Source organism: Rhipicephalus microplus, chromosome X (assembly GCF_043290135.1).
Source record: "Rhipicephalus microplus isolate Deutch F79 chromosome X, USDA_Rmic, whole genome shotgun sequence".
In the NCBI taxonomy this organism is placed as follows: domain Eukaryota; kingdom Metazoa; phylum Arthropoda; class Arachnida; order Ixodida; family Ixodidae; genus Rhipicephalus; species Rhipicephalus microplus.
The window spans coordinates 268,794,050-268,806,230 of NC_134710.1; the positions used below are offsets into that span (position 1 = coordinate 268,794,050).

The following is a 12,181-nucleotide window of genomic DNA, read 5'->3' on the forward strand; positions in this document are numbered from 1 at the left end:
CGGCCGTCCACTTAGTAATTACCGCCTTACCCTACTTCTTTGTACCACTTGCTCAAACAGTGAATGTCGGTACTGCTTCATGTCTTGATAATAGGCTACAAACGACAACGCAGCCTTGTTATCAAGGGGGATAAGGGTCTTAAAAAGTTTATTTGTTCTATTGTCAAGAAAATTGCCATGCATGTGTATCGCTGAACGGAGATTTAAAATGTGGAAGCAGATTTCAAATATCTCATTTAGAAAAGAAGTAATGACAAATTTTCACAATATAATTTGGTAATTTCTTATGGGTGATTATGGTAACTTGCAATAAAAAAGTTAGTTTTCAAAACTTCATAGTTCCTCTACAAGGTTCATCCCACAAACTAAAGCGAACTAGACGTTGAAACGGCTATTCAGAAATCGGGAATTCAGGATCAGGAATAATATTTAAACATGGAAGTTAAAAATGAGCTTCCAGTAATCGGCTGGTATTTATCATATGGTTACATTTCTATCAAGGTTGAGAGAGAAAGAAAAGCTTTCACTTGCAGTTCAAGTGCTGTGGAATAGAGTGGAGCCAATTTTGTTTAAATATCTTCATAGAAAATTTCTCAAAATTTTCGTAAGGCAGGTCCACTCCAAATAACAATGCCAAAAAAGTTAGGTTTCAAGTTTTAAAAACATTTTTAATTTCGTCTATCGAGCTTTTACCAAAAAGAAATGGTTTTCTGCCATAATAAAAGATTTTGCCAAAACATAATTTGGACTATAATTACCACAAATCGCAATTTCCGAAAGTCCAAATTTGTCATGGCCCTGCAACACTTTTTGAGCATGATCGGGAAACGCTGCTGATCGGTGGTAGAGACTCCCGAGAATACTCAAGCATAATATTATAGCGCAGCACGGCACCTGGAATTCACATAAATTCTCAGTCAGCTAAAGATCACTTTCTTCTCTCTAGAGTTGACAAAAGAAGGTAAAAATCACTTGTCAAACCTGTTCTACATCATTGGCTTAATTGAACCAGGCATGTTTTGTCGTTGCAGAGATCATTGTCGGAGGCCAAAACTTGTCCACGCGTGCGCATGCGATTGCACTGAAAAAGCTGCGTATTCGGGGGAGAAAAAAGTGCTCTAGGTCAGGAGGCTTGTGTGACTTGGGTATTTTCTCTACTCGTGTCATGTCTCCCTGCTTAGCTTCCAGCGCTTTTATCGGGAGGAGAGAAGAGAGCATGCAATTGCAACGTGCATCAAATCTTTGCAACTCCGCTCGTACTGGACAGATTGATTCTAAAAATCTTTGCGGTGATGTTTTTGTGAGACAATAAGCTTTTTTAATGAACTCCTTAGATGGCTACTTGAAAAGTGTTGTAGGGCCCCTTTAATAATCAATTCTCTGTTTAGCACGCTTCTGTTCTTTCAAAATTTTACACTTCATTGGTCACACCTATGCTTGTTTCCACTATTCTACATTTTTTTCACACAGGATTTTGCGAAGACTTGACGTACAGAACGCGGAAATGCAAATATTTTACTTTACTCTTTAGAGGTTGCATTGTAACAGTGGTGCGTGCTGTGGACACTTGCGACTGCTAACTACTGCAGTGGTGTCTTGTCCACGTTTACGTTGGCGCAGGTGTCCCATGAGTGGCACTCCTTCTGGAGCACCTCCGCGGTCACAGGGCGTCACTCTGAGCTCCGACTTGGAACGCATGCTGGAGGAAGCAGCGGTGGTGCCGTCCAAAGCTTCAGGCATTCAAGAGGTGGATGTTGACTCCATTCTGGCGGAACCGTCCGTTCAGCTGCCTCACCGCAGGCAAGCCCACTTATCGAACCACTTGCATCTTTTGTCGTTGCATCTTGGATCTTTCGCATTTGTAACCAGGCTGGCATTGCCACCTTGTTCTCTGTTACTGTAAAAGCTCAATATTTCGGGTTTCATGGAACTGGAATAAACTTTCCAAGTACATCATCGGTGAATTGTCTACGCGATAAGGAAGCAAAAAAAGCATACTAAATCAATACACTTTCATTTTCTTGAGGATTATCTTCTACTCTTAAAGTTCATAATAACAAAGTTACATGTTTCACGAAAATAAATTTGTTATATCTGGAAATTCGTTCCTAAAAGTATATTCCTACTGCTATATCTATTTTAATACTGTTCTTCATTTACTTCGTTATAGTAACATTTACTTTGTTTTAATGACCGATATTTCATTATGTTCTGGCTTGTTACCGAGGTTTGAGTGTATATCTAGCACCTATTTTGAAATTTAGTTATGTAGGCTGTAATTTTCTTCATTTGCAACATCACAATGATACCTCACTCTTGAGCCGAAACGTGCTCTGAATTCATGCCTTATTACGTATCAGTAATGGGATCATAGGCTCCTTTCAGAAAGCCTGCAGCTGTTTCAGTTGTCTGGAATGCTGTTTTTGTTCCTTTGCGTCTCACAATAGCAGTGCTTCGCAGGTGGAAAATGCACGTCGACGCGTGTTTATGTGACGCATGTTTATCTCTGCTCTAGCTCGGCTGCGGTTTTTATCAGGACAGGCGTGAGTGGGGACCACGGTGTTAAAGCCAGGCGATGGATGCGTGCCTCGCAGCGTTACTTTTAGTATGGATGAATCCTACAAGTGTGGCTGAGGCTTGGGTTAAGGTGCCAACATCTAGGCGTGTTGGAGCGTTGACAAAATTGCACTTGCATCAGAAATGCGGCCGAATGGGATAGGTGCGCAGCAATGGTGCATTGCAAGAGTTAATGACATAGGCCACGGTCATGATGCATTGCTTCACTTTGCCACTCCCAGAGGCCACGACACCCCGTCGAAAAAGAGTGCTGTCGGAGAAAAGTGGTGTATATAAAAGGTGCGATTATAAAGCCTCGGCAGTGTGTGACCATGGCACCGTGGATAGCTTGCCTGGAATATGTTGTGACTGAAGGAGAGATTGTGGGTAGGACTCCTGCTGATAGAACTTTTTTTTCCATCATTTCCGGGACAGAAGTAAGTCACTGCAGCCTTAGAGGCATAAAAAACTTTCGTGTTAAAAAATATATCTGCAAAACTTCTTCACCTTTTCATAAATGCCTCCCTGGGCGCCGCCATAGTCCTCCTTGGGCTGTGCGAATTGGCGCGTCCCCTCGAAAATGCACTGACAACGCTGCACCCTTAGCCTTTGTACTCCCGCGCACAGCTCATCATTACAGTGGGACAGTCTTTTTCACTGCTTATTCGAGATGGCTTTCTGGTTGTCGCAAGAATGTTTCACATTGTTTCTTTTTTGGAGAAATCCCTCAGGCTCCTGAAGTTTAGTCGAGAGTTGTGGAGATTTTAGTTCCATTTGGTCATAATTCTTTTTATTGACAATGTACCAAACCAACCAATTAAGAACTTTCAGTTCAATTTGTAAATTTTTAAGTTGGGGAGATTTCACTGTACAACGTTCTACTAAAAGATTTAAACACTGACCTATTTACACAGCAGGCTCAGTAGCTCATTAGCGCAGACTGTGCTGACAAGTTTTTCGTATTGTGTACTAGTATGAAAGAGTGGCCTGTAATATTAATGCAATATGTCCAATCTTCACTGCGAGCTGATTCTTGTAGCTTTAGATATCTAAGACCACTCGCTCATTCAGTTACCCTGCTCTTTATTGATATGTAGATGTGCATTATAAAGTTCAGCAAAAAGATTGTTTGATATAGTAAATGCACCTTGCTCTGAGCAGTAGCCTAATAGTGTTTCTTAATCTGATATGAAATATGGGTGCACTGTACAGTGTGTAGCTTGCTTGGTGGCTGTGTGGGGACCGGAAAGAATGCGTGGACGACACGAGTGCAATATTCCCGATACTACAGGAACCCACACAAAGGGGGAGAGAATGCATGACAGCATGAAGAATTGTGCCTCTGTTCGACAGGATAAAGTGGGACCGGATGAGTGTGTTTTGGGCTTTGTGCTTTCTCCTGAAGTTTTCTGTTCTTGCTAAATAAATTCTAATTGAAATTATTCATTTATTATGTTCGTGCTAGTATATATTCACTTTGCTCTTCTCAGCCTCCGCAGATGTTGCATTGCTGTGGTTGTTTCACTTCACAAGTGCCCTCAACTCTTCCTCAATTCGCTCGTTCTTTTACAGATGTCTCAAGAAAAGTGCCAGCCCCCCCAGCCATGCCCGCAGGCTGCCCCTCGACACTGATTCCCTGGGCCTCATATCGCGGTTTTCGTCGCAGGAGATTCCCGTTGTGCTCGTGGGATTGGAAGAGGTACGCTGCATGTAACATTGCTCATCAAAGTGCTTTGTTTCCGCTATTGATAGTGTGTCTACAACAGTATGTTATCAGATTAAAAAAACTACTCTGCCTGAAATAATCCTGCCAACAGTTCCCCAGCTAACATTGACTGCCTTTCGATTAAGTGACCTCTACTGTACAGAGGGCATACATGTATCAAGTCTGAATGCATTGCACAAAGGTGAAATGCTCAATTCTCATCACGTGCAACATTATGGCTGGTAGTGCATCAAATCTTAATCTTTCAGCCTGGGCTTGTAAAAAGGGTCCTGTAATACATTTTCACCATGATCAGAAAACACTAGTCGACACCAATGAAAACACAATAGCCAAACATTGCATTATAGCACACCAAGCAGCATTTCGCAATTCATTTTTAGTCAACTATAAATTGTTCTCTCTCCTTTCTGCAAACAATGCCATATGACTGCGCAGTGTCCCCAACTGCACGACCAGCAGCCGATTTGAGCAGCGTGAACTTCATAGTCACTAAAGCGGCCACATGCCTGCCCGTGCAATTCCACTGCAAGAATGCTGTGCATTCAGATCATGACAGCCATGCAACATCATTTTGTTTTTTTTTCATACTATTCCTCCCATTTAGCAACAGGTAGTTGTCTTGAAAATGTGTCATTATTTCAATAACAGCTCACACTTTCCCTTTGCCATTGTAACTTACAAGGTAATTTTTTTGTTGCAGATATTGAGTGAACCCCTGCATGTTGCTGAGGCGAGGTATCAGCAGATGATACAGCGATCAGAAGAAATGAGAAAAACAGCATTGCAGATAATCGCCGACTTTTGGAATCGTGATAAAAGTCAGGAGGACTCGGAATGCTGAGCAGCAGCGCAGTCGAGTTCTTATTTAGCAGACAGCGGACAGTTTCTTCTGCAGCACGCATTTTTTTATTTATTTATTTATTTTACCCTCAGGATACACAGTACATTTCAGAGGGAAAGGGCATGCACAACAATAAAACACAAGGAATACAAAGCAAATGGCGTAAAAATGTTGTCACTTATTGGGGTACAAAGATTATTACTCCTAACAACTCACATCATAATAAAGTAAATGATAACACTAATTTTATTTTTATTACATGGTGAAGGCACAAAGCAATACAAATAAACTGTTCAACAAACATACAGGGAATAATTAGGTAATCATTGTTTTAAGGACATTCTTGAATTGAATGGGTTCATTGATGCTTGTTATTGATGCAGGCAGGGAATTTCATTCATTACAAGTTCTTGGGAGATGTGATTGGGCATATGTTACTGCGTTGCAATGGGGGACTGTGACTTTTTGTTGGTGATTACGGCGACGAGAAATGAAGGGAGCAGCTTGGATTAAATGGGAACGGAGTTTCGGATTATGATAGAATATTTTATGAAACAGGCAAATGCGAGTGCGCTTTCGGCGGGTAACTAGTGGGATGAGGTTTAGAGATGTCTTCATTTGAGTGACACTAGCTGAACGATGGTAGTTAGCCAAAATGAAACGAGCTGCACGATTTTGAACGAATTACAACATATGTAATAATGTTACCTGACCGGAGTCTCAAACAGATGAAGCGTATTCCATTTGAGGACGGACGTATGTGGTATATAGTAATAACTTTAGTGACGATGGAGCAAGAAAGAAGTTTCTTCGAAGGTAACCCAGGGTTTTATTAGCTTTGGACGCTATATGTTCTTTATGTTTTTCCAGGACAAAGTGTTAGTTATGTGAACGCCGAGGTACCGGTAAGTTGTGACTGTGAAGAAAGTAAGTTGGACAAGTTGTACTCGACCGAGAAATCCTCATAGACTTGCATTTTTGAATATTTAGTTCCATTTTCCAAATATGACACCAATGAAGTATGTTATTGAGATCAGCCTGCAGAGAATGAATATCATTGTCATTAGATATTTTACGGTAAATCACACAGTCGTCAGAGAACAAACAAATTTTGGTAGTAATAGTAGAAGGTGAGTCATTTATATAGATTAGGAATAGCAGGGGGCCAAGTACTGATCCTTGAGGAACACCAGAATCAACTGGTGCAGTGGAAGAATTAACATTGTTAGTGCTGACAAAGTGAACATGAGAAGAAAGAAATGCATGAATCCAGTTTAAAACTGCAGGGTCAACTTTTAGAACACTTAGTTTACATAAGAGCAGGGAATGGTTAACTTTATCAAACGCTTTAGCAAACTCAAGAAATATACAGTCAGTTAAAGAAGCAGAGTTCAAAGATAAATACAAATCGTTAGTAAAAGAAATTAGTTGAGTATCACAAGAAAAAATCTTTCGAAAGCCATGCTGAGTTGAAGAGAAGAAGCTATTATCCTTTAGAAAATTAACAAGATGAGAAAATATTATGTTTCATTATTTTGCATGGTACACATGTGAGAGATATAGGACGATAGTTAGATGGACTATGTTTATCACCGCCTTTATGTCCTGGAATAATCGCAGCAGTTCTCCAGTCTTCAGGTAGTACACCATCTTGATACGATTGTGAAAATATGCATTTAAGGATGATGGAACTGTATTTTTGGTATTCTTCAAAAATGTACTATTAATTCCATCAATACCGTGAGAAGACGTTAGTTTCAGGTTGTCGATAATCGTGACGATGCCATGCTAGTCAAACGTGATGTGATCCATCGCAAAATGATTGTACGACTGAAGCTCAGGACGTTGGGTATAATTAGATGAAGAAAACGACTTAATGAATGTATCATGTAGCACAGTAGAACAAAGATGGTCGGGAACAGGATCGCCGGTGGGTGTAACCGATAATAATTTACTGGTGCTAAGTGGTTTCATTATACTCTAAAAGCGTTTAGGGTTAGTCTTCAGGATATTCGGCAGGGTTACATTGAAGAACGAGGATTTACGAATAAACGAATAAACTACGCATTATGTGTAAATACGTGTTGTACCGAATACGTTAGTTTTTGTGAACGTGCTTTTAGTTTATCTGCTTTTAAATGTGCTTTTGATCGCGTGAATAAACTATTCCACCGATGGAGTGTCGGTGTTTATTTTCTGCTTTGAAGGCTTTAGGCATGGAAAGAATGTATTGGTGCTGAAAACTGTTTATATAAAATATTTAAATTATTTCAGAGGGTTTGAGAGTTATTTTTTTCGAAAATGTGAAAACAAGGACTGTGTTGTTTTGAAAATCTTTCCTGTTGTGGTAGTTTTTTGTGCACTTTGAACTCTTGCCCTCTGTATTCTCAAGTCCCTTGGATTTAGCATTAACAGGTCAATTGACTCGAAGGTCATGCGATTGAATCCCGGATGCTGTTTCTTAATTAGATGTGAAAATACTTGTGGCCGATGTACTTGGATTTAGATGCATGTTGGAGAACTCCAGGTGGTGGAAATTTCCAGAGCCATCCTCTACGGCATCCCTCATTATCATGTTGTGGTTTTGAGATGTCACCTTCAAGAGTTATTACTAATAAAGTAATTTTACTGCAAACACGAGGCCACCAATGCTATGCTTGCCTCTAGTAAAGCTTGAAGAATTTTTCGAATGGTAGTATATGACACGACCAGGTGTGTGTTTACAGGTGTTATGAGCAAAAATGTTTTGCCTAAACTTCTGCCCACCACTGGTCTCATCCAAAACTTCATTCTAACATGTCGCGCGAAAGTGCAATGGCATATCTGAGCAGACTGCAAGATATTAACTGCGGAGCATTTCTTAAGCCTGTTTCACATGCGAGCGAACGAGCGGCGGCGGTCGCAGCGATGAGCGGCGGGAGGACGCGCGGACGCACGTTCGTTTCACATGCACCGCTGCTGTTGCGCGACGCCCGCCGCTTTAGCGGGCAGTGTTGTCGGCGAAAGGCGCCGATCAACTGCTGTTTTCAGTGGTATCTGAAAGCCGTGCTCTCCTCCAAGTCTCCTTCATTTGGCGCCTCTGTGCTACGAGGTTCATCATCAATAGGCGCTCGACTTTTACGCGTCTGTACACTGATTGAACTAGTTTTAACATGTATCTTACAACAAATGAGCAACCTTTGCAGTTACTTTTTGTTTTGTCCTAGCTTTTTCACGTATGATTCTTGTTGCGCGCTCATATAACTGATATAACTGACCATGGAGAAGCAAAAAAAAAAAGAGTTTGCTTGTATGGTTTTATTATACTGCTGTTCCAGCTAGGTGAATGCTTAAGAACTGCGAGCGCGTTTTGCGCAGCACTTCCCATGTTTCTCCAAGTCATTGCTTTTGCTTTCAGCGATTTAACGTTGGGACACTGAATGAGGTTTCTGTCAGCCCAGTATACACAACTCGCAAAATTTATACCTAAATTTTTGTACCTGTTCACTCGAGTCAAAATAAGAGTTTTTATAAAAACTCTAAGTAGTAAGCTTCGGCAGTGTTTGTGGTCACCCTTTGGCTCATGCGAACACATCCTTCATTGGGGTTTTCTGAATGGTCTACATATGTTCTGGCGCTCGAATTTGTATGCTTCCACCCTAGAGAGTAAGCCTCTTAGATTTTTCAATAATTCAGTAAAGCACTCCAGAATGAAGAGTTTCATCAACGGCAGGTAGCATAATATACGTGATACGCTCATTGTCCCGGTTCTTTGACTGCTGTATATACACTTGTGCGCGGCGCAGGTAAGGGACTACGCAGCAATCCTTGCTTTAGCTTGCATTTGCGTCCATAAATACTGCGGTGGTGAGCAGGAAAGCCGAAGTATCACATCATTTTACACAACACACCTTTGCCGTCAAGACATAGTGACATTCAATTGGTAGCATTCGACCGTGTAATTTAGATGCATGTTTCTAGGCATGTGTTGCTGCCCTGGTGCCTGAAATCAACAGCTGTTCCTCGTTATCTACGCAGTCTGTGTTGTGCTCGCGACCGAACATCTATTTTCGCCTAGCCAGCTGCCCATTCCTGCACTGAATGTCACGGAGAGCAGCTGGCCAGTGTGGCAGGACCTGTCGACAGCCTGCAAACTTGAGTGCTCTGCGGTGCATTGCTCAGCCAGGGTTTTAGTGAGAATTCAAGGTGTTGTTGAAGGGGAGAACAAAAATAAAGGTCCCTGATGAGTGCCTTATTTTCCCGAACCATGACAGGAAGCTTCGCGCCCCTTTTTTGTTGAGTCACATCACGAAATTCCTTTTCAGTGAGCTGTGTGGAATTCCACTTCTCAAGTCCACTACCGTAGAAGCCATCCTTGCTCTCTCGTTCGTGTGAAGCCTTTCATCTCTGCACCGCGACACCAAATGTCATCATTTGTTAAACCAGCAACAATTGCTACGACATAATAACGTTATTGAAATAAAAATACTATTATAATAATCTTATTGAAATTAAAGAAGGCACCGCACGCGATTGTCACTACGGCGAAAGCATCGTCGAGAGACGAAAGGAAAACAGCTGCACTTCGACTTCACCAGTGAACATGGCCAGTTCAAGCCGCGACGTTTACTTTATGGAACTATGCAAGTTCGGCAATTTCTTCCCAAAGAATGCCCTTCTTATGGTTCTTGCGGAAATCCTTCATCTTGACGTCCCAAAGAAGAGATCGTTTCAACACTTCTATCAGCAACTTGTTGAAAGCAGTGCGAAACATTTGTGAGCCGGGGAGAGGACGGATGTCGTCTGCTACTCAGTCGGAGCGAGTTGTTCTGTGGAACCAGTTCCTCGCAGCGCGCGCGTCAACTTCTCGACTCCACCCCCGTCATCACGTGTCAAACGACGCCACTGGTCGCTCTGCCGCTTGTGCCGCTAACGAATTTTTCGAACTCGGGCGAATTTCACTAGGCCGTCCAGTCGCCGCGGTAAAAACCTGTTTTAGCCTTGCGCGGCAGCTGCCGCTCCACTCTTGGAGCAAAATCGCTCGCATGTGAAACAGGCTTTAAGCCTGTTTCAGGCACCATCTCAGGCACCATGACATCATCTTTATTGATATGTGGGGTTTAACGTCCCAAAACCACCATATGATTATGAGAGACGCCGTAGTGGAGGACTCTGAAAATTTCGACCACCTGGGGTTCTTTGACATTCACCCAAATCTGAGCACACGAGCCTACATCATTTTTGCCTGCATCAGAAATGCAGCCGCCGCAGCCGGGATTCGATCCCGCGACCTGTGGGTCGCAGCCGTACCTTAGCCACTAGACCACCATGGTGGGGCACGACATCATCTTCAAAAAAAAAGCATGCCAGAAATTTTTTTCCTAAATATGCTATAGTAGAGTCAAAGTTAAACGGTAATGACAATGGAGCTGATGCCAGCCTCAATTTTGAGTCGTGTGGCAGCACCACCTGGGAGCATTGCTCGATGAACCCGTTGGCACGCTGTCGAAGCTTTTGTTGAAAACATTTCAACGCAATCTTACACCAGAGTTAACATCAAGTTTCAAAGCAGCAAATGTCACTTGGTCGTGATTCAAGATGGCACAATGCCTGTGCTGCAACAGCTAAACGTTGCAGCCAACAAAACTTTTAAAAGTAACCTTCGAAAGAAGTACATACAGTCGGTGCACATCCTCAACCAGAAGATGATGCCGATGCGCAAGCTGCAGAAAGCGTGCATGTCAACCATCGCGGGATGGATTTCAGATGCATGAAAGCAGGTCAAAGGCGATGATGTGGCCAAGTAATTTAAAATGAATGTAATTACAAAAGGTTTTGACAGAATGGAAGGCAACCTACTATGGCTTAGCGAGATTGTTGCCTCAAGCGGTGCATCAGACTAGAGTCAGTGAGTGACGGAGTGCCAGACACAAGCAGTCGGCTCACTGTCTGCACCAATTTTTTTCTTTTTATCATAAGCCAAATAAAATGCTTTATGTTTTATCTTGTTCCCACCGTAATGTTGCTGTCGTGAAAGTAAAAAAATTGCCCGCAGCTTCCCTCGGGGGAACACTGAGGAGGATGCGGAGCATATAATTGGTTAACGGGGTGTTAAAGTGCGACTTACTTGGGTCGATGGCTAAATTGGTTAACGTGGTTGTGAAATGGGGTGTTAAATTGCGACTTACTTGGGTCGATGGCTAAATTGGTTAACGTGGTTGTAGGAGGGGGTGTTAAATGAGTGAACACGTACACACGTATGCGAAAGGGCGGCGCTGGTCGAAGGGACGTCGATCATTGTGTTTGTGGATTCGTTGGAATTCATTTCACCGTGACCTTGGACGTCAACGCGCCGTACAAACCAACCGACGAGCGGCAACTCAGCGAGCGAGCGCCGACCTTGAGTATATATACAGCGCGACGGCGCATGCACTGTCAGCTGTCGAATGTTCGAGAAGGGGGAGAAGCGCAACGGCGCATGCGCGCGCGTCAGCTGCCGATGTTCTCGAAGCGTGACGGCGCATGCGCGCTACATTATACAGCTAGCGCATGTTCGTGAAGAGGAGAAGCGCACGCGGTGTGTAGAGGAGGAAGGGTGCACAGATGGTGGAGGAGTGAAGCGTGCGCGGTGTGTAGAGGAGGAAGGGATGCACAGATGGTGGAAGAAGGAGGAGGAAGCTTGCGGACGGCGCCGCACTACAAGCCTCGAGTATTAGATGCTCCGCATCTAAAAGGGGTGAAGTCAATTTACACTTTTTAAATCTAAGAGTCAACCCCCTCCATTCGGGCATCACAATCATAAAAAAGTGTGATTTAAATAACATAAATATGGTATGTGCCCAGTGAAACAAACCGCATGAAATGCAAGCCTAAATAGTACATAACTTATGTTAGCACATGCAATGAGCAGATTGATGAATTTGGTCTACACCAAACTGACGTTTGCTTGGCAGCTGCAGGAATCATAACATAAATTACTCTTATTTTAACCAAGTGGTTGAAAATAAGTAAAATTACACCGATGTAAGAGTCAGTGTTAAGGTTACGAAATATCTTGCATTGCAGTGTTACATTCAAAG

General features: G+C 42.7%; 2 protein-coding genes across 3 annotated transcripts in view; both read left to right on the forward strand.

Moving 5' to 3' along the window:
- LOC142775253 (cytoskeleton-associated protein 5-like) overlaps positions 1-1,903 on the forward strand; it is a 59,322-nt gene extending 57,419 nt beyond the window's left edge. The window contains exons 22-23 of the mRNA XM_075876600.1: positions 1,621-1,800; positions 1,870-1,903. Of these exons, the coding sequence (XP_075732715.1) occupies positions 1,621-1,800; positions 1,870-1,903 (214 nt within the window). The remainder of the gene's footprint in view (positions 1-1,620; positions 1,801-1,869) is intronic.
- Positions 1,904-2,601: 698 nt separating this feature from the next.
- On the forward strand, positions 2,602-7,461 carry LOC142777165 (uncharacterized). 2 transcript variants are annotated; one of them, XR_012887955.1, is made up of 3 exons: positions 2,602-2,993; positions 4,129-4,255; positions 4,983-7,461. XR_012887955.1 is itself a non-coding variant. In XM_075881486.1 (3 exons), exons 1-3 carry the CDS (start codon positions 2,768-2,770, stop codon positions 5,121-5,123), a joined length of 357 nt encoding a protein of 118 aa, XP_075737601.1. In that variant the 5' UTR covers positions 2,602-2,767; the 3' UTR covers positions 5,124-7,461. The 2 variants fall into 2 exon arrangements, 1 of the variants encoding a protein (XP_075737601.1); XM_075881486.1 differs by having other exon boundaries at positions 2,602-2,856.
- Positions 7,462-12,181: the final 4,720 nt, after the last annotated feature.